This window comes from Oratosquilla oratoria, chromosome 24, assembly GCF_046742065.1.
Source record: "Oratosquilla oratoria isolate Oo_2021 chromosome 24, ASM4674206v1, whole genome shotgun sequence".
In the NCBI taxonomy this organism is placed as follows: domain Eukaryota; kingdom Metazoa; phylum Arthropoda; class Malacostraca; order Stomatopoda; family Squillidae; genus Oratosquilla; species Oratosquilla oratoria.
This window is the reverse complement of record NC_134800.1, coordinates 19,156,221-19,183,671: the sequence shown is the minus strand read 5'-3', so window position 1 is coordinate 19,183,671 and position 27,451 is coordinate 19,156,221. Positions and strand designations below refer to the sequence as shown.

General features: G+C 39.9%; 1 protein-coding gene across 5 annotated transcripts in view; it reads left to right on the top strand.

Annotated features, from left to right (window-relative positions):
* Window positions 1-27,451, top strand: part of Cog1 (conserved oligomeric Golgi complex subunit 1) — a 96,866-nt gene that overhangs the window by 24,128 nt on the left and 45,287 nt on the right. For all 5 annotated transcript variants that reach the window (XM_076207785.1, XM_076207784.1, XM_076207783.1 and 2 more), the window contains exons 5-16: window positions 27-201; window positions 1,178-1,291; window positions 1,904-2,105; window positions 4,032-4,173; window positions 6,727-6,842; window positions 10,501-10,592; window positions 11,602-11,768; window positions 12,334-12,449; window positions 16,805-16,912; window positions 17,336-17,468; window positions 18,165-18,402; window positions 19,399-19,578. In XM_076207785.1, the coding sequence (XP_076063900.1) occupies window positions 27-201; window positions 1,178-1,291; window positions 1,904-2,105; window positions 4,032-4,173; window positions 6,727-6,842; window positions 10,501-10,592; window positions 11,602-11,768; window positions 12,334-12,449; window positions 16,805-16,912; window positions 17,336-17,468; window positions 18,165-18,402; window positions 19,399-19,578 (1,783 nt within the window). The remainder of the gene's footprint in view (window positions 1-26; window positions 202-1,177; window positions 1,292-1,903; window positions 2,106-4,031; window positions 4,174-6,726; window positions 6,843-10,500; window positions 10,593-11,601; window positions 11,769-12,333; window positions 12,450-16,804; window positions 16,913-17,335; window positions 17,469-18,164; window positions 18,403-19,398; window positions 19,579-27,451) is intronic.

Here is a 27,451-nt window from a genome sequence, read left to right as displayed (position 1 = left end):
AGTGGTATGTATATTTATCTCAACAGAAATGAACAAAAGGCAAACCAGTACTCTGTGGCAGTACATGTCAAGATTCTTGTTTCTGCCCCAGAAGTTTTGTGGGGGCTCACAGAGAAGAAGCAGTTTCTCAATGCCGCTCAATTGTTGCTACTGGCACGACACACTCATACTAGTCTTCAGCTGTCACCCCAGGCAAATAAGGCGAGTTACACTTACCTTGGATTATGTACTTATTGGTGAATGATTTATTTATTTATTTATTTATTTATTTATTTATTTTTTGTTTGAAATTATATGAATATAGAATACAATTTTTTTCAGAAGAGTTGAGTCACCATATTAAATGTTCAGTGTTCTTAAGTTTGATTATGATCTTTTCACATTAATGATGGTTAAAGAATTCTGTTCTTAATTCCAGTGTATTGTCTGATTGCCTATTCCCATGATATCTCTAGTAAAAGTGGATCACAGTCCACCTACAGTATAGTACTTCATAACTCAATTGAAGACAGACAGTCACAGTAGAAAGCTGTGGTGTGATTTTGATATTTCTAGATTATCCTTGCTGTGGATGTATTGTGTCTTGCAGCATTGCTTCTGATCCAGGGCAGTGGGCAAACACAAGGATAACCCATTATCCATAAGGAGCTAAGATGAGAGGGAAAAATGGGTGGTGGGTGGGAATGGGTATGTGCCTTTTGACTTGGCTACCTTCCTTATATAGGGGAAAGCCTTTGGGATATAGATAGATTATTACTATTATTATTATTATTTATTTATTTGTTTATTTTTATTATTATTATTATTATTTTTTTTTTTACGTGGCATCCAAATAGAATTTTTCTGCATGAGGGGATGGAGAGGGGGAGGGTCACTGATGAACTGATGCAGCCTTGCTGTGGATGTGCTGTGTCTTGCTGCATTGCCTCTGACCCAGGGCAGTGGGTGGGATACAGGGATGACCTGTCATCCATGAGGAGCTAAGATGAGAGGGAGGAAAGGGTGGTGGATGGGAGTGGAATGGGTGGGAGTGGGTATATGCCTTTTGACTTTGGCTATCTCCCAGGTAAGGGGGGAAAAATCCCTTGGTATATATATATATAGATAAATAGGCATCTAAATAAAATTGAACTTTCATGTATGAAGTTCTGATATAATAATATCCATTATGAAACAGATGCTGAAGAAGTTTCCTGTTGTGGAGCGTCAATGGTCCAGTATTGCTCAGTTCCAGAACAATATTGCCCGAGGCTGTGCAGCTCATATCAGCACCCAGAACCAAGACATTCAGGTACATTAAAGTGTTTGCACACTTTGTCCTTGAGTGTGTACTATGTATTTGTAAACACACACACACACACACTCATGCACTCTCTCTCTGTCTGTCTGCCTGTCTCTCTCTCTCACTTTTTAATTTTTCTTTTTTCTCTTTCTACCTCTCTCCCTCTTGCTCCCTTTTCTCTCTCTCTCTCCATCTCTCTGTCTCTATCTCTATCTCACTCTCTCTCCCTGTCTCTATCTCACTCTCTCTCTCTCCCTGTCTCTATCTCTCTCTCTCTCTCTCTCTCTCTCTCTCTCTCTCTCTCTCTCTCTCTGTCTCTATCTCACTCTCTCTCTCTCTCTCTCTGTCTCTATCTCACTCTCTCTCTCTCTCTCTCTGTCTCTATCTCACTCTCTCTCTATCTCTATCTCTCTCTCTGTCTCTATCTCACTCGGTCTCTGTCTCTTTCTCTCTCTCTCTCTCTCTCTCTTTTATTTTATTTTATGTATTTCTCTTTTTTATATTTTCTTCTCCCTTTAATGTTTGCATAATTTGACCATTATTATCTTATTCATTTTGAAATCTTATTTGCCTCGTCTGTAATTGATAATGATGTATATGTAAACCATATTTCTTGAACAGGGTGTTTGTGATGCAGTTGTAGCATTGATGCTGGTGGAAGGTATGGGTATTGGAGATGCACTCAAGAAGCTACTGACTCTGAGGCAGAAGGCACTTGAGGATACCTTTGCATTCACTCATTCCACCTCTGCTAAGAGCCAAGTCACCAAGTTCGTTACAATTTTCATGGCTACACTTAACATGGTGTATTCTTTGTTTGTTGGTGAGTAAAATTGTGTTTAGTTTAGTTTTTTTATTATTATTATTATGTAGTTTTGGTTACCTCCCTAGTAAGGGGGAAAAAGCCTTGGTATATGTATGTATGTATGTAGTTTTAGGGCAAGAAGGTGTGTGACAGGTGTGAGTGGTTGTAAATGGATCAGGAAGTGACACAGCCCAAAGGGATTTCTTTTTGTCTACTCTATTTTATCACATAGATGAGGGGGAAGGGTCACCATATAATGAATCTGTGAGGGATAAACCAGCTTTAGCTCTCAGACCCTACTGTGGAGGTGCTGTGTCTTGCTGCATGGCCTCTGACCCAAGCAGTGTGGTAGGGGTCAGGTATGACCCTTCATCCACAAAGAGCTAAGATGGGAGGGATAAGTGGTTTGTTGGATGGGTGAAGGCTGGGATAATCTTTCCTTCAGTCACCCCCTTTATAAGGGGAAAGGGTCTATTGGTATTAGTTAGTTGTTGCCGAGTTTCATGAAATGGAAGCCTGCAGCCTTACAGTGGCTGGCAGTGGTCTGCAGACCCTCCCACAGATCTCTTTGGGAAGAAAGTTTGGATTGCTGTTCATGTTGTATCAGTGTGGCACAATTTCTGTCACTGGCTCAAAGTGGTATGAAGAGGAGAGCAGTCACTGGTTGTCAGCTCCTCATGTGTAAAAAAGTGTAATGAATACAGTTGAAATTAAAAGGCTGAGATCTTGGGCCCAATCCAGAGACCACATCTCAATCTCTCAGGGCTGCACCTCTTGATGGAGGTGAAGGGGTAAGAAGGTTTTGAAAATGTGTAGTTTCACTGTCCATCTTGCAGAACCACCACATACAGGTACCTGTCATTGGTCCCTCTTTCAGTATATGTAGGTATGTAGGTGTGAATGGTTTTAATTTGTTTAATCCAGAGAGAATCACTTCCCAGACACTTATTCATATAATCCAGCAACACCCTTACCTGCATCTGGAGGTGTAGCTCAAGATACTTACTCAAGGTCTCTGGACCAGGCCCAAGATATCTCTGTCAACTTCAGCTATAATTCGTATGCCTTTTCACATAAGAACTGACAGCTAACACTGGCTTCCTTCTTCATGTTACTATAAGTTAGTGACATAAAAGCACCCCACACTAATATAATATACAACTGATCATGGGTTTTAGAGAGATTTATGGGAAGGCTTAAGGACCATTGGTAGCTGCTATGAGGTTGTAAGTTTCCAGTCAGTGAAACTCAAGGCATCAGTTATTGTGATCATTACTTTGTGCAGCGGAACGAATTAGTTTAGAAGCTGCAACGTTGGTAGCCAAATACGAGTCACATTCTCATGGGCAGTATCAGCTGTCTGATATATGATGCACCACAATACTTGCATTATAGAAAATATACTATGGGATTAAGAGAAGGGTTGCATTTAGAATTGATTGCATAAGAGTGTGGAGGTGTGAAGGGAGGAAGTAATGGGTGGAACTGGTGGACTTAAAAAAAAAAAAAAAAAGACAGGGTCAAAGTATGGTGCGAAGGGTGGAAGTAATGGGTGGAACTAGTCATGGACTTTAAAGTTACAGCTGTGTTATTCATTCTCTTTTACTCTGAATGTGAATAACCACAGAAAATATGATCATACCAGTTCACAGAAAATGGGGGTCATTCAACTACAAAATAAATATAATCAAGACGCCAATGCCTGCATCCTCATATACCCACTCATGCCTCATGATGCCTATGTAGGCATCATTGTATGGAAGGGGTTAACCTAATTAACCTTTTTGAGTTCCTCAAATTGAAAGTGAATTTGGAAGTTGTTTTATATATCTTAACCAATGCAGCAGAAGATTTAGCCTTCACTGTAAGGACAAAGGAATTACATCATGAATTGTAAGGACAAAGGAATTACATCATGAATTGATTGAAAGTGTTGATTTTCAGCTGAGGGTGGCCATCGTGAGGGAGGCCTTGTACAAGCTCGCTTGAAAGAAATAATGGAAGGAGATGCCGAGAGCCCCATTTCGCTGTTACAGGAGTCATCCCTAGCTATTGGTTATTTGCCACAATCAGTCCTGAAGTTCAGGTAAACATAAATATTGTGTTTATAGTATTGCTTACGAAGAATGTAGGTTATGTCTAAGCAAGTTCCTGCCAAATACTTGATGACATTCACATCCATCACACATTACATGAATGAAAAACATAGTAAACATGTGTAGTACAGATGTTTTAAGTGTAACACTTTCTTATAAGTTGCCTTTTGGCCTGTATAGATTATTTCAATTGAAAGAACTCTGCTCTTGAATTAGTACATACATACATATACCAAGGCTTTTTCCCCCTTACAAAGGAGGTAGCCAAAAAGGAAAAGGCATAAAATCATTCCCACCCATTCCATCCCTAAATACACTCCACACCTCCACATCTGCCTTCAATTAGTAGCTTATATATATATACACATACATACATACATATATGTATATATATATATATATATATATATATATATATATATATATATATGTTTGGGAGAGTATTGATAGAAGAAAGTTAAAGATAAATGTGGGTAAAAGTAAGGTGATGAGATGTACAAGGGGTGAAAGTGGCAGTAGACTGGAAGTGAGCATTAAGGGAGAGCGACTGGAGGAAGTGGATAGTTTTAGATACTTGGGTGCAAATGTGGCAGGAAAAGGTGGAGTGAAGGTGGAGGTAGAATGTAGATTGAGTGAAGCGAGTAAATGCCTTGGTGGATTGAAGAGTGTAATGAGGAATAGACATTTGGGAATGGATGCTAAGAGGAGACTGTATGAAGGAGTGATTGTGCCAACAGCACTGTATGGGGCAGAAACATGGAACATAAGAGAAGAAGAGAGAAGGAGTTTGAATGTGTTTGAGATGAGGTGTCTGAGAAGTATGATGGGGGTTACTAGGCTAGATAGAGTGAGAAATGAGGAGGTGAGGAGAAGAACGGGGGTGGAAAAGGAGCTGGGAGATAGGGTTGATGAAAGAATATTAGGATGGTTTGGACACATGGAAAGAATGAATGAAGAAAGACTAGTAAAAGAGGTATGGAAGGTAGATGTGGAGGGAGTGAATATGAGGGGATGTCCTAGGATGAGGTGGATGGATGGGGTGAAGGGGGCTTTGGGGAAGAGGGGAATGTCTGTTGAGGAAGGACGGGAGAGGACAGAAGACGGGTGAATGGAGAATGGTTGTATATGGATGATATTGTGATGCATGAGGTGGAATAGGCGGGGTGATGGGGGGTGAGGTAGTATGTGTGAGCAAAATTTGACACAGCCTGAAGGGATTTCTCCCCGTCTTCTCCTTTTATGCATGGGGGGACGGAGAGGGGGGTCGCCGATTTAATGAAGCGGCTTTGCTATGGATGTGCTGTGTCTTGTGACACTGCTTCTGACCCAGGGCCGTGGACAAGGTGCAGGGATGACCCGTCATCCAGGAGGTGCTAAGATAAGAGGGAGGGTGGAGGGGTGTGGAGTGTATTAAGGGATGGAATGGGTATTTACCTACCTAGTTGTATTTACCTAGTTGTAATATACGGGAGGGGAGCTATGCTCGTGGTGACCCGTCTTTGTATCTCTCCACATCAAGTTTTATCTTAAAATCTTGTATAGTGTTTGCACATACTGTTTTGTTGTCTAATTTGTTCCATGTATTAATCGCTCTGTGTGGGAAACTGTTCCTTTTCAAGTTTTTTCCATAACTATCTTTTTTCAGGTTTTTTTCGTGTCCTCTTGTTTTACCGTTGTCCCACACTAACAGGTCATTTCTGTCTAAAACTTCCATCCCTTTCATTATTCTGTAGAAAGTCAGCAAATCTTATTTTATGCCTTTTCCTTTTTGGCTACCTCCCTTGTAAGGGGGAAAAAGCCTTGGTATATGTATGTATATATACATGTATATATATATATATATATATATATATATATATATATATATATATATATATATATATATATATATATATATATATATATATATATATACATACATACATACATATACCAAGGCTTTTTCACCCTTACAAGGGGGGTAGCCAAAAAGAAAAAGGCACAAAATCACTCCCACCCATTTCACCCCTGAATAAATGGTTGTATATGGATGATGTTGTGATAGCATGAGTTGGAATGGGCGGGTGGATGGGGGGTGAGGTAGTATGTGCGAGCAAAATTTGACGCAGCCCGAAGGGATTTCTCCCCGTCCTCTCATTTTATGCAATGGGGGGACGGAGAGGGGGGGTCGCCGATTTAATGAAGCGGCCTTGCTGTGGATGTGCTGTGTATAAATTAATATATATATATATATATATATATATATCATATCATATCATATTATATCATATAGGAATGGTTGTTCCTACTCAATTTTTTTTCCAAGATCTGATTTTATGAGAAACATGGAAGGGTGGGGATGAAATGGGTGTGAAGGAAATTATGAATTTTGATTGTGGCTACCTCCCTGGCAAGGGGGATAGAGCCTTTGGTTTATGTATGTATGTATATGATTTTAAGATATTCCTGTCTTGTTTAACTTGTCCACCTCATAAAGGGGATTAAGGCCTTTGTATATATGAAAAACTAATGACACCATCATTTTTTTTTCTCAAACATGGCAGACCAGCAACTGTAGGATCCGATAACGTTGTGACCTTGGAATCACTTCAGACCCAGATGACAGAGTGGCTAAGTCTTGTGATCACCAACTCTGCATCATCAATTTACCAGTTGCTTGGTAAGCTCAATATTGATTTTACTTCTTTGGTGAATTAAAATTGTCAGTGTTTTCATTTATATGGTACATTTTTATCACAATATTGTGGGCAGGGGACAGGGATGACCCTTCATCCACAAGTAGCTAAGATAAAAGGGAAATGATTGGTGGGTGGAGGTGAGTGCATACCATAGCTGGCTACCTCCCTTGTAAAGGGAAAGAAGCTTTTTGGTATACAGATATAGTCATGTGGATATTAATAATGTGCTGGGACCTGTTGATGTGAGAGAGCATTGCCTCTCAGTCTTCAATATTCATGAAAATTCTCACCTCAATCTGTAGGTACTCAGGGCTTATACTTGTCTCTTTACCGAACCCAGGATACCTCTTTATCAACTTTGACTGAATTTCCTTCACTTATTTGCATAAAGAGATCTGACAGCCAACAATAGCTACCAGCCTCCTATTCATATAAGCAAGTGATACAGAAAGTCTCATGTTAATACAACATAGGCAACTGTGCAATGTTTTGCTTCAGAGGTATCTAAGAGATATCTATGGGAGGGACTGTTTCTAGTTAATGATACTCATTAGTAAAGTGCATAGAGGGATAAGGGAGAAATGTCAATGTAGTTGTATTGGGAGACCTTAATGCTAGGGTAGGAAATGAACAAATAGACGGAGTGATTGGGAAGTATGGAGTTCCAGGTAAAAATCGTAGTGGAGATGTGTCTTGAAAGAGAGTTGATGATAGCAAATACAGTGTTTAGGAAGAAAGTCAAGCATAAGTACACATGGGAGAGGGTGGTGGATGGAAGGATGGCAGATAGATCGTTAATGGACTATATAGTGGTGACCAGGAATATGGTAGGAAGAGTTAAGGATGTACATGTTCTAAGGGGAGAGAGTGGGGGAATATCAGATCATTTTCTGATGGAAGGTAAAATGAGAGTGGAGAATAGGTGGAGAAAGAGGAAAAGGGCAGAAGGTAAAGAGGTACTTAGAGTGAACTGCTTAAATGAGGAAAAAAAGGAGAGTGAGTTTAAGAAGAAACTGAAAGAGGAGTGGGAGGGAGTAAAGGATAGAGCAGAACTAGGAGTGGAGGAAGAATGGGGGTGGTTCAAGGAGGGAGTCATAAGGTGTGCAAAGATGGTGTGTGGAACAAGGAGGGCAGGAAGAAAAAGAAGGAAGGGTAGTGAGTGGTGGGATGAGGAAGCAAAGAAATGTGTAGAAGAGAAGAAGCAGGCATTCATAGATTGACTACAAATTAGGACAAGGGAATCGTATGAGAGGTACAAAGTAAACAGAAGAGAAGCTAAGCATAAGATAAAGGAAGCAAAGAGGAGAGCAGATGTGAAATGGGGTAAGAGTATGACAGAAAATTTTGAAAGCAATAAAAAGATATTTTGGAAGGAAAGTAAAAGAGAAAAAGGAGGGGAATCAAGTTGAGAAGAAAAGGTAAAAGGTGCAGATGGAGAGATGATAATGGAAGAGAAGGCAATGAGAGGAAGGTGGGCAGAGTATTTTAGGGAGTTGCTAAATGTGAAGGAGGATAGGGAGGGAAAGGTAGTTGCAGTGGGAAGCGCTAAGAAAATGAGAGTGATGAGTGAGAAAAATGGAGGAGAAATAGGGAAGGATGAAGTGAAAGCAGCTGTTAAGATGATGAGAGCAGGTAAGGCACCTGGTCTGGATGGATGCCATGCAGAATGTCTGAAGAAAGGAGGTACAGTGATGGTGGACTGGCTGGTGAGGTTGTTTAATGTTTGTTTGAGAGAGGGTAGAGTGCCGGAGGAGTGCCTGTATAGCTCCGCTTTACAAGGGAAAGGGGGACAAGTGTGAATGTAGTAGTTTCAGAGGGATCAGCTTGTTGAGTGTAGTTGGGAAGGCTTATGGGAGGATCTTGATTGAGCAGATTAGGAGAGGAACAGAGGGAGTAATTGGTGAGGAACAGTGTGGGTTTAGGACAGGTAGGGGATGTGTAGATCAGATTTTTGTGGTAAGACAGATATGTGAGAAAGCTATAGGAAAAAGGTAAGGATGTTTTTTTTTTGGCTTTTATGGATCTGGAAAAGGCTTACGACAGGGTAGACAGAAAGGCACTGTGGGAGGTACTGCAGATATATGGGATAGGAGGAAAGCTGTTAAGAGCAGTCAAGAGTTTTTACGAGAGTAGTAGAGCTTGCGTTAGGATTAGAAATGGAGAGAGTGAATGGTTTGAGGTAATGGACCAAAGGTCTCCTGTCGGCATGCTCCGCCTTTGTAATCCTTTGTAATCCTTTGGTGGGACTTCGTCAGGGATGTGTTATGTCGCCCTGGCTATTCAATCTTTACATGGATGGGGTGGTGTGAGAGGTGAATGCAAGGGTAGTGGGTCAGAGGTTGGAGATGATTAAAGAAAATGGAGAAAAGTGGGAGGTGAGCCAGTAGTTGTTTGCTTGTAGCAGGATCAGAGGAGGGATTGAGGAAGTTAGTGACAGAGTTTGAGAAGGTGTGTGAAAGAAGGAAGCTGAAGATAAATGTGGATAAAAGTAAGGTGATGAGATGTACAAGGGGAGAGAGTGACAGCAGGCTGGAGGTGAGCATTAAGGGTGAAAGACTGGAGGAAGTGGATAGTTTTAGATACTTGGGTGTGAATGTGACAGGAAAGGGAGGAATGGGGGTGGAGGTAGAATGTAGATTGAGAGAAGCGAGTAAATGCCTTGGTGGATTGAAAAGTGTAATGAGAAATAGACATCTGGGAATGGATGCCAAGAGGAGGTTATATGAAGGAGTGATTGTGCCAACAGCATTGTATGGGGAGACGGGACTGCTCGGACAGACAGTCTAGGGAACGACAACAACAACAACAGCACTATATGGGGCAGAAACATGGAACATGAGAGAGGAAGAGAGAAGGAGTTTGAATGTGTTTGAGATGAAATGTCTGAGAATTATGCTAGGGGTTACTAGGCTGAATAGAGTGAGAAATGAGGAGGTGAGGAGGAGAACAGGGGTGGAAAGGGAACTGGGAGATAGGGTTGATGAAAGAATATTAGGATGGTTTGGACACATGGAAAGAATGAGTGAAGAAAGATTATTAAAAGAAGTGTGGAAGGCAGAGGTGGAAGGAGTGAATATGAGGGGGTGTCCCAGGATGAGATGGATGGATGGGGTGAAAGGGACATTACAAAAGAGAGGAATGTCTGTGGAGGAAGGATGGGAGAGGACAGAAGATAGGGGTGAATGGAGAAGGGTTGTGTATAGATGATGCTGTGATGCATGAGGGGGAGTGGGTGGGGGATGGGGGGTGAGAAAGTATGTATGAGAAAAAAAAAAATTGATGCAGCCAGAAGGGATTTCTCCCTGTCTTCTCCTTTTCTGCATGAGGGGACGGAGAGGGGGGTTTGCCGAATTTATGAAGCGGCCTTGCTGTGGATGTGCTGTGTCTTGCGACACTGCTTCTGACCCAGGGCAGTGGACAGGATGCAGGGATGACCTGTCATCCAGGAGGTGCCAAGATGAAAGGGAGGGAGGAGGGTGGAGGGGAGTGGAATATATAGGAAATGGAATGGGTGGGAGTGGTTTCTGTGCCTTTTTCTTTTTGGCTACCCCCTGTGTAGGGGGAAAAATCCTTTGGTATATGTATGCATTTGTCCGTCTTTCGATCTTAGTTTCTCGTACATCTTATTTATGCTTTCAGGTTTCACAAAAAGCATCAAATCATTGGCAACAATTCGTCAGAGTGTTATAGAAGAATCTGTAAAGTATCTCCAACCAGAACAATGGGATAAGGTAGCTCTTTTACCCTGTAGAATTTAATATATTATTATTTGTTTTTAATGGAAGTTTAATGTGCAAGTATAGAATTTTAATGCAAATATGAGATATAGTAATATTAGTGAATTTTGCCACAAGTTTTACTGACCAGAAGTCTGTAGCCCCAGAGTAGCCAGTAACAACTTTGACATTCCCAAAGATCCCTCAGGGAAGAAACTGGATTGTTATCTATGTTGTACTAGTGTTGGCCAGTGATGGATCCAGGATCATAATTTGGGGGGAGGGGGCTAACCTGAATTTTGTAAATGTAGATGATGCTTTGGGGTGGGGGACTACCTGAATTTTGCAAATATAGATAATGCTTTTAAGATGTACTCTGTGGCACAAATACAATGATTTTGGGCATAAATTAGATTATATGTTCTGTATTTATTTTTTTTTATTTTTTTTTCTTCAGAATATTGGGCAAAATTGATACTTAATCTTGCATTTTAAAGATTTACCCTCAATGATATGTTGAATATATTTCTGCCATTGTAATACTGCTTTCTGCCATGTACTTGTGTACATATGGCAGGTTTCTCAACCTCTACAGTGGGGTAATGAAAGAACAAACGGGGGTAGGAGGCAGACACCCCCTGCTGTGTGGATCCACCACTGGTGTTGGCCTATTTCTATGTCACTGGCCAATAGGGGAAGGATTAAGGGAGCAGTTGCCAGTTGTTAGCATTCCTTATATGAACAAGTCGGGGGTTGGGGAATAGTTGAATGTGAAAGAGACTGTGAACCTAGTTTGGAGACTGAGTGCCTGCCTCTTGGGGCTGCACCTCCAGATAGAAGTGAAGTTTCTGGGAAGATGGTTCTCTCCAGTATCCAACTCACAGGGCTGCCACTAGTAGACACGGATCCTGTAATGGGTTTTTCTGTATAGGATTGTATTTCAGGAACAGTATAGAAAGTGGAAATTATCTCTTGTTATTCTTCTTCATCAGCCAAAAGAACTTAAAGCTGTGTTGTTTTTCAGGTGTGCCAAAGTGTGTGCAAAGAAAAGTTGAACCCCTGGGACAAAATCATCAGGCCTCAGGTCATCAATAGAGCCAAAGAGGTGATCCTCAATCAGTTACATGCTTCCAAGGATGGTGTCATCGAAATGGTGTCTAGTCTTGTGCAAGATCTTATCAGAGACTCAAAGTGAGAATTGTTTACCTTTATTTACCACTTCAGGTATAAGATTTGCATCAGTTTTCAAGAACTGGTGTATGTTCATGGGAATATTAGCTTTGCATGAAATAGTATGTGTGAATGATATTTTGACACAACCCAGAGAGATTTCTCTCCATCTTTAGTGTTATTACATGAAAGAATGGAGAGGGGGGATCGCCAATTTAATTAATTGTCCTTGCTCTGGATGTGGTGTGTCTTGCTGCATTGCTTCTGACCCAGGGCGATGGGCGAGATGCAGGGATGATCTGTCATCCAGGAGTAGCCAAGATAAGAGGGAGGGAGAGGGTTGAAAGGAACTGGAGTATGTGGGGATGGAATGGGTGGGAGTGGATTGTATGCCTTTGATTTTGTGGCTACCTCCCTTGTAAGGGGGAAATAGCTATTGGTAAATGTATGTATCTAATTATGTGCTTTGACTAGAGTAAAGGGACTGTGGAACAGGACATGAAGTAAGTTAAGCTAGTAACCATTTGTATGCATATTGATGTAAGGTTGGTGTAAGGATTTGAATATGGAATTTTACTTTTTTCAGAATATGTCAAGAGGAAGGTGATATAAGTGATTTTGTGTGGCATGAGACCAGTGGAGACTTGCCAGACAAAGTTGGATGGACAACATTAGCCACACGAACAGTGAACCAAGCAGGAGGTACAGATATTATCTATTTTCCAAATTGTAATTGGAAAATATCCCATGTGGGATATTGGCTGCTTGTTATTGTGAAGTTTAAATTGCTCAGCAGCATGCAGCTGATACTTTAGGGTCTATATGGGCTGCCTCTATGGACAAGAGCCACACATAATTTTGTCTGTGGTAGAGGAAATCTCTGTTTATAGAGAAATGAGGATACTTTATTATACTGCGACTGTCCCACCATTATGCTAACCCCCCACTCTTGTTACTGTCTGTGCCATTTCTCTGAATATTCATTTCCTTTCTTTGCCTAATCCTGTGGTGGGGGAAAAGAATGCTGCCACCAAGTCTTCCCACTTGAGTCATACGAGGCAACAAAAAACAGGATGGGGATTAGGACTAGGCATCCTTCTCCCTGTAACCCCACAGGGGACACTCCTAAAAAAAAGTAAAGGCATAAGAGGGTCTAGGAGTTTTCCAACCAGTACCCTAAGGGGTGAATGGAGAATGGGGGGTAAGGTAGTATGTGTGAGCAAAATTTGACGCAGCCTGAAGGAATTTCTCCCCGTCTTCTCCTTTTATGCATGGGGAGATGGAGAGGGGGGGTCGCTGATTTAATGAAGTGGCCTTGCTGTGGATGTGCTGTGTCTTGCGACACTGCTTCTGACCCAGGGCAGTGGACAAGGTGCAGGGATGACCCGTCATCCAGGAGGTGCTAAGATAAGAGGGAGGGTGGAGGGGTGTGGAGTGTATTTAGGGATGGAATGGGTGGGAATGATTTTATGTCTTTTTTTATGTGCGAGAGGTGAATGCTAGGGTAGTGAGTCAGGGATTGGAGATGGTTAAAGAAAATGGAGAAAAGTGGGAGGTGAGCCAGCTGTTGTTTGCGGACGACACTGCGCTTGTGGCAGGGTCAGAGGAGGGATTGAGGAAGCTGGTGGCAGAGTTTGGGAGAGTATGTGATAGAAGAAAGCTAAAGATAAATGTGGGTAAAAGTAAGGTGATGAGATGTACAAGGGGTGAAAGTGGCAGTAGACTGGAAGTGAACATTAAGGGAGAGCGACTGGAGGAAGTGGATAGTTTTAGATACTTGGGTGCAAGTGTAGCAGGAAAAGGTGGAGTGAAGGTGGAGGTAGAATGTAGATTGAGAGAAGCGAGTAAATGCCTTGGTGGTTTAAAGAGTGTAATGAGAAATAGACATTTTGGAATGGATGCGAAGAGGAGACTGTATGAATGAGTGATTGTGCCAACAGCACTGTATGGGGCAGAAACGTGGAACATAAGAGAAGAAGAGAGAAGGAGTTTGAATGTGTTTGAGATGAGGTGTCTGAGAAGTATGGTGGGGGTTACTAGGCTAGATAGAGTGAGAAATGAGGAGGTGAGGAGGAGAACAGGGGTGAAAAAGGATTTGGGAGATAGGGTTGATGAAAGAATATTAGGATGGTTTGGACACATGGAAAGAATGAGTGAAGAAAGACTAGTAAAAGAGGTATGGAAGGCAGATGTGGAGGGAGTGAACATGAGGGGACGTCCTAGGATGAGGTGGATGGATGGGGTGAAGGGGGCTTTGGGGAAGAGGGGAATGTCTGTTGAGGAAGGAAGGGAGAGGACGGAAGACAGAGGTGAGTGGAGAATGGTTGTATATGGATGATGTTGTGACTGCATGAGGAGGAATGGTCGGGGGGGTGGGGGGTGGGGTAGTATGTGTGAGTAAATTTTGACGCAGCCCGAAGGGATTTCTCCCCGTCCTCTCCTTATATGCAAAGGGGGACGGAGAGGGGGGGTCGCCGATTAAATGAAGCGGCCTTGCTGTGGATGTACTGTGTCTTGCGACACTGCTTCTGACCCAGGGCGGTGGGCAGGGTGCAGGGATGACCCGTCATCCAGGAGGTGCTCAGATGAGAGGAAGGGTGGGAGGGGTGTGGAGTGTATTTAGGGATGAAATGGGTGGGAGTGTTTTTATGCCTTTCCCTTTTTGGCTACCTCCCTTGGAAGGGGGAAAAAGCCTTGGTATATGTATGATGTCTTTTTAGCTACCTCCCTTGGAAGGGGGAAAAAGCCTTGGTATATGTATATGTATGTATGTACCCTAAGGTTTGGGTCTTTTAATGTGCGTGGATGTAGCACAGATGAGAGTAGAAGGGAAGAGATAGGCAGTATGTTTGTGAGAAGATGGATGTGCTGGCTTTGAGTGAAACTAAGTTGAGAGGGAGGGGTGAGTGTGAGTTTGGGAGTGTAGTTGGGAGGTTCTCAGGAGTGAAGAGAGGGTGAGGGAGAAAAGGGGTGACTATACTAGTAAGTGAAGAGATAGGTAAATGTGTAGTGGAGTGGAAGGAGGTTTCTTCAAGGTTAATGTGGTTGAAGGTGAAACTGGGAAGGGAAATGTGGGTTTTTGTAAGTGCATATGGACCTGGTAATGAGAAATGTCAATGTGTATTGGAGACCTTAATACTAGGGTAGGAAATGAACTAATAAATGGAGTGGTTGGGAAATGTGGACTTCCAGGAAAGAGAGTTGATGGTGGAGATGTGTCTAGAAAGAGAGTTGATGATAGCAAATACAGTGTTTAGGAAGTAAGTCAAGCATAAGTACACATGGGAGAGGGTGGTGGATGGAAGGGTGGTAGGTAGTGCATTAATGGATTATGTAGTAGTAGATAGGAGTTTAGTAGGAAGAGTTAAGAATGTACATGTTCTAAGAGGAGAGAGTGGAGGGATATCAGATCATTTTCTAGTGGAAGGTAAGTTGAGAGTGGAGGATAGATGGAGAAAGAGGAAAAGGACAAAAGGTAGGGAGGTCCTTAGTGTAAACTGCTTAAATGAGAAAGAAAAGGAGGAGTACAAGAAGAAGCTAAGATGAGAGGGAGGGTGGAGGGGTGTGGAGTGTATTCAGGGATGGAATGGGTGGAAACGATTTTATGCCTTCTCCTTTTTGGCTACCTCCCTTGTAAAGGGGAAAAAACCTTGGTATATGTATGTATGTACAAGAAGAAGCAGAGAGAGGAGTGGGAGGGAGTGAAGGATAGAGTAGAGGAGGAGGAGTAGTGGAGGAGGAAAGATAGAGTAGTGGAGGAGGAAAGGGGATGGTTCAAGGAGGGAGTCATAAGGTGTGCAAAGATGGTGTGTGGAACAAGGAGGACAGGAGGAAATTGAAGGAAGGGTAGTGAGTAGTGGGATGAAGAAGCAAAGAAGGTTGTAGAAGAGAAGTTATCTTGTACAGATGGGTTACAAAATAGGACAAGAGAATCGTATGAGAGGTACAAAGAAAAGAGAAGTAAAGCATAAGATAAAGGAGACAAAGAGAAAAGCAGATGTGAAATGGGGTAAGAGTATGACAGAAATTTTTGATTGATTGATTTGGTTTAATGTCACAGACTCCCCCCTATCAGGAAGCTAGGACAGTTCCTCTTACAGTGGACATTGTAGTGTGGAATTTAATGAACCATGTCCTTAGTTCAACTTGCCCCGAGCAGGATTCAAATCACCAACAGCATTGTATGGGGCAGAAACATGGAGGATAAGAAAGGAAGAGAGGAGTTTGAATGCATTTGAGATGAAGTGCCTGATAAATATGATAGGGGTACTAAGCTGGATAGAGCGAGAGATGAGAAGGTGAGAAGGAGAATGGGGGATGGAAAGGGAGTTGGGAGATAGGGTTGATGAAAGAGTTTGGATGGTTTGGACACATGGAAAGAATGAGTTAAGAAAGATTAGTAAAAGAAGTGTGGAAGGTAGAGGTGGAAGGAGTGAACAGAGGGGGTGACCAAGGATAAGATGGATGGATGGGGTAAAAGGGGCATTGGGAAATAGGGAAATGTCTGTTGAGGAAGGACAGGAGAGAACAGAAGATAGGGGTGAATGGAGAAGGGTTGTGTATGGATGAATATGTGATGCATGAGGGGGAGTGGGTGGGGGATGGGGGGTGAGGGAGTATGTGTGAAAAATAATTTGACGTAGCCAGATGGGATTTCTCCCCATCTTCTCCATTTCTACATGAGGGGTGGATGTGCTGTGTCTTGTGACACTGCTTCTGACCCAGGGCAGTGGACAAGATGCAGGGATGACCTGTTATCCAGGAGGTGCCAAGATAAGAGGGAGGGAACAGGGTGGATGGGAGTGGAGTATGTTAGGGATGAAATGGGTGGGAGTGGTTTTTATGCCTTTGTTTTTTGGCTACCTCCCTTGTAAGGGGGAAAAGCCTTTGGTATATGTATCTATGTACATAGAGCCTTTAGTAAAATCCCGACTGTATCAGAGTCACATGGCATTCTTTTATGACAATGTATCAGCCATTCCCAAGCTGTATATCAAGATTATTTTCTTTAGAAATTCAAGAGCTTGTCTTTCATTCCATTATCTTATGGATTCCAGGTCTGTATCACAAGACAATGGGATACACCTCCCGTATCCAGACTATTTGCCGGGCATTCAACTCAAGGTTAACTGGCCTTATTGAAGACCTCAATAGTTATAAAAAAGGTTAGTCTTCATTGTTGAGAATAAGTATTTGATTTTTCATTCTTGATTGAGAAGTTTTTATATTTTTCATAGCAGATGAGCAGGTTACATGTATGTATACCTCAATGTAGTAGTTCATTATTGTACAAAAAGGTTTAGATTATTTTAGTTTTAAGTACTTCCAGGAAGAGTTTTATTTATATTGTAACCTTGTGGGTACATCACAGTAATTTAATGTAGTAAATCAATCAAATTAATGTGTGGGGTGAAAGTCATTTATGTATCAAATATAGGGCCAAATATTTTAGCGTTTTTATGTAATGAGTGAAATTCATCACATAATCTGACCATTAAGTGTGTTAGATTCATGGTACTAAAGGATATTTATATAACAATATATATAATGTTATTATCATGAATACTAATACAATCTCCTCATACCAGTGTCCTCAGATCATGAATTTGAAGGTGGATTTAAGTTGGAAATACTCGAGAATGGGGAAAACCAGAGAACAGCAACGGACTATTCTGAGCTTCTCAAATACTTGCAAGAACAAAGTTGTATTGTTGCTTGTCGGTAAGGGATAACAATTTAGGTTCCTTTTCTTTTATGTTTGTACTGTTAGATTGTCTACATTTTTCTCTTGCTAAAAGTTCAGGTATTTACTTTTATACCAGTTAACCATTCCACTTTCAGTGTGTGTACAGTGGTTGTGTGTTTTGATTGAGCAACCTTCCCTTATAATGGGGAAAGAGCATTTATTGTATGTAGGATTAGGAGAGGAACAGGGGAGTAATTGGAGAAGAACAGTATGGATTTAAGAAAGGAAGAGTGTGTAGATCAAATTTATAATATAGGGCAGCTATGCTAGAAGTTTTTGTCATAAGGTAAGGATATCTTTTGGTCCATTTCTCCCATCTTCTCTTTTTCTGCATGAGGGGACAGAAAGGGGGGTCACCTATTAAATGAAGTGGCCTTTCTGTGGATGTGCTGCATTGCTTCTAAACCAGGGCAATGGATGAAATGCAAGAATGACCTGACACCCAAGAGGAGCCAAGAAAAGAGGGAGGGAGGGGTGGTGAATGGGAGTGGAGTATGTGGGAATGAAATGGGTGGGAGTGGATTTATCCCTTTGACTTTGGCTACCTCCCTTGTAAGGGGGAAAAAGCCTTTGGTATATGTATGAAGGTGTATATCAAATATTTAACTTTTTGCATTGTAACACACAGCCCAGTCAAACATCAAAAGAATATACATTTCATTTATTCCCAGGCTGGTGGTTGACATGAAAAACCTTGTAGAAGAAACTTTGAAGAATTTACCAGCAGATGTGGACAGTAACTTTGATTGTGAAGATGACCCTGAGACAAGTTCAGTTCATATAGCCATGAAGCCTTCACTTACGTTAATGATTGTAGTAGGACGGATCTGTTTTGCCATTACGAGTCTATGTCCGCAACTTCATGTATGCACTGCTGCTGTGACTCTTTGTCAACAGGAAATGGCAAGGGTAAGGAGAGTATTTATTTTATTTTATTTATTTATTTGATAAGTTTGTTTATTCATTTGGGACCATTGATGGGCGAAAGGTGGTCTTGTAAAATTGATAGCAGAGAGAATATTCTTCCTGCTGCCCAGTTTCTAAACTTGTGAACTCCCTCACCTCCATCTAGAGGTACAGCCCCAATAGGTTGGCACTTGGTCTACAGACTGGGTCCAAGATCTCTCTCTGTCAGCTTTAAATGTATTTCCTCCATCTTTTCACATAAAAAGAATTGATAACATTTGACTGTTTGCATTCTTCTAGATTCAGTTTATGACACAAAAAGGGTCCTACACTAATACATAGTAATTCCTTTGTAGTGCAGTGGTAATGGTGTGGGGGAATGGGGGGAGAGCTGGGGCCTGGGTCATCCTGCTTTGAAACTGTTGTAGGAGGTAAATACAACATACTGTCACACAGGGTAATTTTGATTGGTGGTGTAAAGTTGACCCTGTCAATAGATTTTAAAAGAAAGCACTTAGATGCCAAAAAAGTTGTGATCAACGGTACACCACCAGTCAAAATTACCCCGCATGATGGTAGATAACAGTCCAAAGTTTCTTCCCTGAGAGAGTTATATGGGAGGGGCCAAGGATTGTTGCCAGCCACTGTGGGAGTGGGGGTTTCCAGTCAACAGAACATGAGGGAACGTTTATTATCATTATTATTCTATTTATTTATTTATTAGTTTTTAAGATATTTTGCTAGTCCATTTCATGGAACCACCACATTCACGTTTCTGACATTGGCTCCTGCATTTTGGGAAATAAGGAATTAGTGTCTTCTTTGTCAGGTTATCTTTGCATAACGAGGAAAGTGTAATACATATATGTGCATTATATTTTTCAAATATAGTATATGTGCATTATATTTTTCAAGTATAGTATATGTGTTTATGTCTAAATTTATATTAATTTTTTCAATGTATACAGTAATTCGTTCTTATTCTTACATTCTCTTCAGCGCATTTCACTTGGAGCCAGAGTTAATGAAGAGACTTGGAATCAAGTCAGTATCCAGTTCCATGAAGAAGGCAGAAACTTGTTTGGCATGTTCATGGATGCAGTCACGAGTAACTTTAAGAAGAAACTGGATCATGAGTTTCGTTCAGCTATCCAACAAACCTGCATTTCACTCTTCCTGGTGAGCTTTACCACTGAGCTGCTCTTTTTCCCAGTAGTTCATTAGTTTATCAATTGTCACTGTATTTGTGGCTGATATTAAGGCAAGACTAGCTGTTGGTGACTGAATTTAGAAGGGTAGGGGAGGGAAGGTGGTTACGAGTGAATGTGGGTAAGTGTAAAGTGATGTGATGTACAAAGAATGATGATGGTGGCATGTTGAATGTAAGTGTAAGGGATGAGAGGCCTGAGGAAGTGGAGAGACGTATTTAGGGTTGTATGTGGCAGTGAATAGAGGAATAGATGTAGAAGTAAATTACAGAATAAAAAGAATGAGTAAATGTGTGGGTTGAATGAAAAATATTGTGAGAAATAGGTAGAATTGAAATATAAGGGAGGCAGGAAGGTAGTGTTTTTGAGATGAAGTATTTGACCAATTGATCAATCTGTTGCTGTGTCTCTTGTAAGAGACCTAGTTTCCAAGTAATCATCAACATCCACCAGATTGCCACACAAGGAAGAAATATTATGTTGTCTGGGTAAGGCTAAGGTGCAGTAGTGTAGGACAAGGTGTTTGGTGTTTTCTGTGTGATGATTGCATCTGGGGCAGTTTGTTTTTCTGAATGATTGCATCTTGGGTATTTTGTTTATGTGTATGATTGCATCCAAGGCAGTTGCTTGTGTGGTGCTTGCTTCTCTTGGGATGAATTTTTCTATGGGATTAATGTCTGGAATGGTTTGAAGGACTGGGGAGTATGGTGGTTGGTCATGAATCGCATCTTTTGTTATTTTTATTGTGTTTGTTTGCATATGGCTGTGTGGTGTGGTGCAATGGTTGGTTGTAGATGTTTGAGTAGTATGTTGCCTTTTTTTTTTTTGTCAAAGTATTGCTAATTGCGACGGAAATTGAGGTGATGGTGGTTCAAACCCTGCCGCAATCAAGTTGGACAGAGGGTTCGTTAATTAAATTCCACACTACAAAGTTCTCTGTAAGGGACACTGTCCTAGCTTAGCCTTCTGATGGGGGAGTTCATGATGTTAAACTGAATCAGTCAGTCATTATTATTGAAAGTTGATTGCACTTGTGCATGAAGTGTTTGAGAAATACGATATCACAAGTATGAGAAGAGTGAGAAATGTAGAGGTGAGACAAAGTAATGTAAGAAGGGACCTGTCAGATAGTCTAGGACAGAGTACTGATGTGGTTTTGGCATATGGAAAGAATGAACAAGTAAAGACCAGAAAATAGATGGGAAAACAAAGTGGATTGAGTGACCTTGAAAAGAAAACTAAGAATGAGGTGAATAGATAAAAGGCTGTGGATACACATAGAATTTCTGTTGGGCAGGAAGAAAAGTACAGAAGATAAAAGCCAATAGAGGTAGATTGAATTAATGAAGGGATGGGATAGCCTGAAAGGATGTTCTTCCCATCTGTTTCATAATTTAATATGAGTGAATGAGGTGGTGGGGGCAAACCAGCTCCAGTTGCTAGTCTACTTTGAAAGAATGTGCCTCATTTCATTGCTTTCAACCAAGGAAGTGTAGCATGTGGGACAAAATGACCCTTCATCTCAAGGTGCTGAGTTGGGAGGGGTGGATGAATGGGTTTTATTTGTTTTTGCTGTTGATTTGCATACCCTGAATTTTCATAGGAGAAAAATACAGAGTGGAGCATGTGAGTGTGTGTGTGGGGGATTCACCATGGTCTTGGATCATATGTTGGACTTGTGATAGAAATATATTACCCTCATATATGACCCAATGTATGGGTTGTGCTGTGACCTCACACACACAAACAAAAGCGGGTCACTATGAGCATAACTCCTCCTGTAAAATACAACTAGGTAAATATAACTAGGTAAATGCACACAAACACACATCAATTGTCACAGTGTAAAGATGTCTCAACTAGAGCTCCCAAGAAATAGCAGAACTTCTCAACTATAAATATAACAGGAAACCTAGTTTGTATTAAATGGGAAGGGGAATATTTGTGGATGCCCGAGATGGTTTAATATAGTGGAAATAGTGAGTATTGAAGAAAATGGAAAGGAATGGAAACAGACCAGAAAATGGCGATGGAGTTGAACCCAATGTAAACATAGGAAGAGCAGAGACCCCTACTGGGACAATACCAAAGCGTAACGAAAACATTGAAACACCATTGGGTGTTTTAAGGTATGGTGAAGATGAATATTCTTCTGGATTTAATAAATATGACAGAAGACTGAGTAGAATTATAGACATAGAAAAGGAGATGAGATCTAGGAAGATTTCATGGAATCAAGAGATTATGGATCTAAAGAAAGAAATCATGCACCTAAAGAATGAGTACAATGAAATCAGCAAAGAAGTGAGGGACTTAAAGAAAAAAGATGCAGAAATAAATAATGAGGTAAGTGAATTGAAAAAAAGAATTAAAGTAAAAAGAGAAAAAGAAATAATAAAAAACAAAAATACCACCAATAGTGAGACCTTAAAAAAAAAAAAAAAAAAAAAAAAAAAAAAAAAAAAAGACAGTGATTGAGAAGGTTGGAGGAAATATAGGAGAGGAAGACTTACAGAAAATCAGAAAAGAATGATAAAAGGACAAAGAAAGCCAAAAGATTGCTTTCAAAGAAATTGTCCAACAACAAATGCAGGAGAATACCAAAGACTCAATTATTCAAGTAATCAAAGAGAAAATTGGGTTAGAGATATAGTAGACAAAAAAAAAATTGCATAGTAGTATATGGTATAAAGGAAAAACATAACCTAGTTAGGTATTTGAGAGAGAAAAAAGAGAAGACAACAGGAAGAAAAATTCTGAAAGCAGTACAAGATGAAGAGCAAAGGAAACAGAAAAAATACATAGAATGGGGCAATACTCAAAAGAAGGAAATTGAACCCAAAAGATTAAAGGTCACAAATGGTAGCAGAAATATTAGCAAAAGCAGGAAAGTTAATAAATAGAGAAAACTATGAAAGTATATGGATAAGAAAAGACAGGAATGATGAAAAAGAGAGAAACTAAAGAAAAAAAGGAGAAAAGAATGGAGATTGAAAAGAAAAAGTTCTAGTGGAGAGTACCAGACATAAGGCTGAAAAAATTGTAATTTTGAGAAAAAGAAATGAAAGGAACAGAGAATGAGATAGGTGGTTTGATCTCAGGATTAAATGATTATCTGTCAGAAGAAAAAACCAGACATAATGGGAGTTGTGGAAACAAAATTAAGGGGTCCTCTACCAACAAATAGTGTTGGACAAGGATTATATAATTACTGGATGAAAAATAGAGAGGAAAAACAGGGTGAAGGAGTCATGTTTTTGAAAAAAAAAAAAAAAAAAAAAAAAAAAAGTTACAAATAGAGAAAACAATGTGGAAATGATCATGATAAGAATTGAAAATAGTGACATGAAAAGTAGAAAATTTGTAGTGATTTATGTGCTCCTAAAAACAGGTTCTTGGAAAGAGGGAGATTATTCTAAAATGTTAGAAGATACAAGGCATTCATTAAATGAGATGCTGAAGGATGGACGAAACAGTACTTGTGGGAGATTTTAACTTCAAAGAAATGTGTTGGGAAGAGATGATAGTGAAAGGTGGAGGGGACCTTTATTATTTGACATGACTATAGAAAACACAATGACACAATGAATTAAAGAAAATACCGGACATAGAAATAATGAAGAACCATGAGACTAGATTTAATATTTATATCAGAGCCTGAAATTGTAGATAAATTTTAATACAAGACACCAATTGGGAAGAGTGACCACATACTACTTGAGTTTGAACTAAAAGAGGAAATATATATGATGAGAAATGAGAAAGACAGAAAAGGAAGACTGATATCAAAACAGACTTTGGGATACTTAGAAATTTCTTTCAAAAAGCAAGTTGGGAAAAATTCTACAATAAAGAGATATAAGTGGAAGAGAAATGGATGATTTTAAAGGAAATCTATAATGAAGGAGTGGATAAATATATTTCTAGACAAAAACAGGAAATGGTGTATATTAAGTGCTGGTTTAACAGAAGGTGCAGTGAGGCAAAAGATAGAAGAAAGCTTGGAAAAGATGGAAAAGAGATAAAAAAAAAAAAAATGGAAAGTGGCAAAGATATATCAATCTAAGGAATGAATAATAGTAATGTAATGTAAGGATCAACCAAAATTATTCTATATGTAAATAGTAAACTAAAAAACGAACAGGGAATAGTAAAATTATGCCAAAGGAATATAGAATACACAGAAGGTATAGAAATGGCTGAAGTCACGAACAAACACTTCAAGACTGTGTTCACTAGAGAAAAAATACAACATTGAGATGAAAGGAGTGAAGTGAGATCCTCCCCCTCCCCATGAAAGAAATAATTGTAACAAGAAAAGAAATAATAGACCAAATAATGAACCTTGATGTCAGGAAATTGCATGGCCCAGATGGAATTGCAAACTGGATACTAAAATAATGTAAAGATGAACTCATGGACAAAGTATATAAGGTAATAAGCTGCTCACTCAAAGAAGGACAAATACTGGAAGACTGGAAAAATGCCAATATTGTACCATTATATAAAGGGGGAATTAAGGAAGACCCAAGAAATTACAGACTCCCTTACAAGTACAGTAGTCAAAATTTGTGAAAATGTATGAAAAATAGATTGACAAAACATCTGTAGGAGAACAATATACTAAGTCAGAGACAGTTCAGATTTAGATAGGGAAGGTCATGTGTCACAAATTTGATCTGTTGCTATTCAAGACTAATAGATATGATATAAGAAAAGTATGGATGGGCTGATTGTGCTTTCCTAGATTTACAAAAGCTTTTGATAAAGTGTTAACAAACAACAAATGGTGGATCAGTGGTGGAATACGAACAATTATGAAAGGACAAGTGAAATTTTTCCCACCCCCCCTGCCCACGGAAGGACACAAGTGTGTAAACCTATGAACATGTTTCAAGTATCCTATGTGGATTAATTCCAAGCTTCTGCTGACGAACCTGTTGTGTCTTACGACAGTGTACCAACCTACCTGAACACTAGTTCCTGCAACTATATCAGCCCTGCATCAGAACATTCCAGATCTTGACTATAGGGTCAACTCACCTCTACAACCACATTCGTTGGGAGCCAGCACTACCAAGCATTGATGTATTTCCTGTCTCACTACCTCTCCCTCCAGCTTGACCCTCCGCTACCTGACAAACAGGAAATCCCCTGTCAATCACTCCACAGTTGGGCTCACAAGCCTGTCGCCTTGACCCGGCTTCTCCACTTCTCCCACCCTTTCCACTTCTACTCAAATGTATTCCAGGGAAGCAGCATTGACATCTTGTTTGCTCTTACTTCCTCATGCCATACGCCACGGGATTCCTCCTCTCACCTCCAACCACCTAACCCACGCCTCCAAAGAGACTGGTGCCTCAAACCAGTCTCTTCGGAGGCGTGGGTTCATATCCCACCACTGCCACCATTTGTTGTTTGTTATCATTGTTAACAAACAACAAAAGTACCACTTAAAAAATTATTAAGAAAACTGGGAACCATGGGAGGAATACAAGGAAAACTATTGAAATGGATGGAGGATTTCTTGTATGAAAGAAAAATGAGAGTAGTGCTCAGAGATAAGAGTTCTACTTGGGAAGAAGTGATTAGTGGTGTCCCACAGGGATCAATATTGGCTCCAACAATGTTTGCTATTTATGTAAATCACATGGATGAGGGTGGAGAATGTTACATGAACTTCTTTACAGATGATGTAAAACTGCTGAAAAAAGTAAGTACTAGAATGGAGTGTGAGTCGCTACAGAGAGATCTGAACAAAGTTGGGGAATGGAGTCAGAAGTGGGAAGTGAACTTCAACATAAAAAAAAGTAGTGTAATGGAATTTAGAAAATAAAAAAAGAACATCAGGACAATTTAAAATTGATACAAAAGAAGTAAAGAAAGTGGGTTCTGAAAACGAACTGGGAGTAATTATCACAAAAGACACGACTTCTGATAAACAAATAAATAAGATTGTTGGAGAAACCTACAACTTGCTAAGATCAGTAAAGATGGTCTTTACCTACTTGGACAAAGAAATGGTAAAGAAAATACTAGTCACATTGATAAGATGAAGACTGAAGTTATGCAGCAACACTGGACACCCGGTACTAAAAGGAATATAAAGAAAATTGAAAGAATCCAAAGAGCAATTATGAAGGTGGCTCTAACACTTTTCAAACTGTCATATGAGGGGAGATTGTCAAAGCTGGCATTACTGACTCTAGAACAAAGAAGAGAAAGAGGTGACCTATTGACCATCTATAGAATCATGAGAGGCATGAAAGTTCTTGATAGGGAAGACTTACTAAATTAGGATAAGAGAAATACAAGGGACATGAAAAGAAACTAAAAAAGGACAGTTATAGAAGGAACCTGAAAAAGAACAGCTTTCCACACAGAGTGGTGGATGTCTGGAACAAACTGGATGAAACAACAGTGTATGCAAACAACTTACATGAATTTAAGAGCAAACTAGATATTGTGAGATACAGAGATAGGACACCATGAGTTTAGCACCCCTTCCCATAGGATACAACTAGGTAAATACACACAGACAGACAGACAGACAGAAGGAGGAAATCAAGCCCTAAAGATCAAATTAAGGTCACAAATGGTAGCAGAAGAAATACTAGCAAAAACGGGAAAGCTAGCAAAAAGTGAACACAGTAAAGGTGTATGGAGAAAAAAAGAGACATGAATGATAAGGAAAAAGAAAGAGAAAAGACATTAACAAATGAAGCTAAAGGAAAAAACAAGAAAAGAATGGAGACTGAGAAAACGAAGTTCAATTAGAGAGTGTTAGACATGAGACAGAGAGAATGGCATATTTAAGAAAGAGAAACAAAAGGAACAGAAAACGAGATGGAGAGAGAAGAAAATTAAAAGTGGCTTATACTAATACAAATGGATCAATCTCAGGATTAAATGAACTAAATGATTACCTGTCAGAAGAAAAACAGAGATAATGGGAATTGTGGAGACAAAATTAAGGGGTCCACTATAACAAAACACTGTTGGACAGGGATTATATATAATCACTGGTTTAGAGAGGAGAAACAGGGTGGAGTCATATTCTTGGCTAAGAAAAACTTAAATGTGACAAAAGTTACAAATGGAGAGAACATGGTGGAAATGATCACAATAAGAGCTGAAGATAGTGACATGAAAAGTAGAAGGTTTGTGGTGACTTACGTGCCCCCAAAAATGGGGACTTGGAGAGAGATTATTCTAAAATGTTAGAAGATACAAGGCTTTCAATAAATGAGATGCTGAAGGATGGAGGAAACATACTTATGGGAGATTTTAACTGCAAAGAAATCTGTTAAGAAGAGATGACAGTGAAAGGTGGAGAGGATCTATGGGGAAATGTATTACTTGATATGACTATAGAACATACAATGACACAATGGATAAAAGAAAATACCAGATATAGAAATAATGAAGAACTGTCGAGAGTAGATTTATTATTTACATCAGAACCTGAAATTGTAGATAAAATTGAATACAAGACACCAATTGGGAAGAGTGACCACATATTACTTGAGTTAAAACTAAAGGAGGAAATATATATGGAGAGAAATGAGAAATATAGAACAGGAAGGCTAATGTATAAATGGACTTTGAAAAACTTAGGAAATTTGTTCAAAAAGTGAGCTGGGAAGAAAAATAGATGATTCTAATGGAAATCTATAATGAAGGAGTGGATAAATATGTACCAAAACAAAAACAGGAAAAGGTGTATATTAAGTACTGGTTTAACAGAAGGTGCAGCAAAGCAAAAGATAGAAGAGATAAAGCTTGGAAAAGCTGTGAAAAAGAGAAAAAAAAAACCTAGAAAGTGGCATATATATATCAAAGGA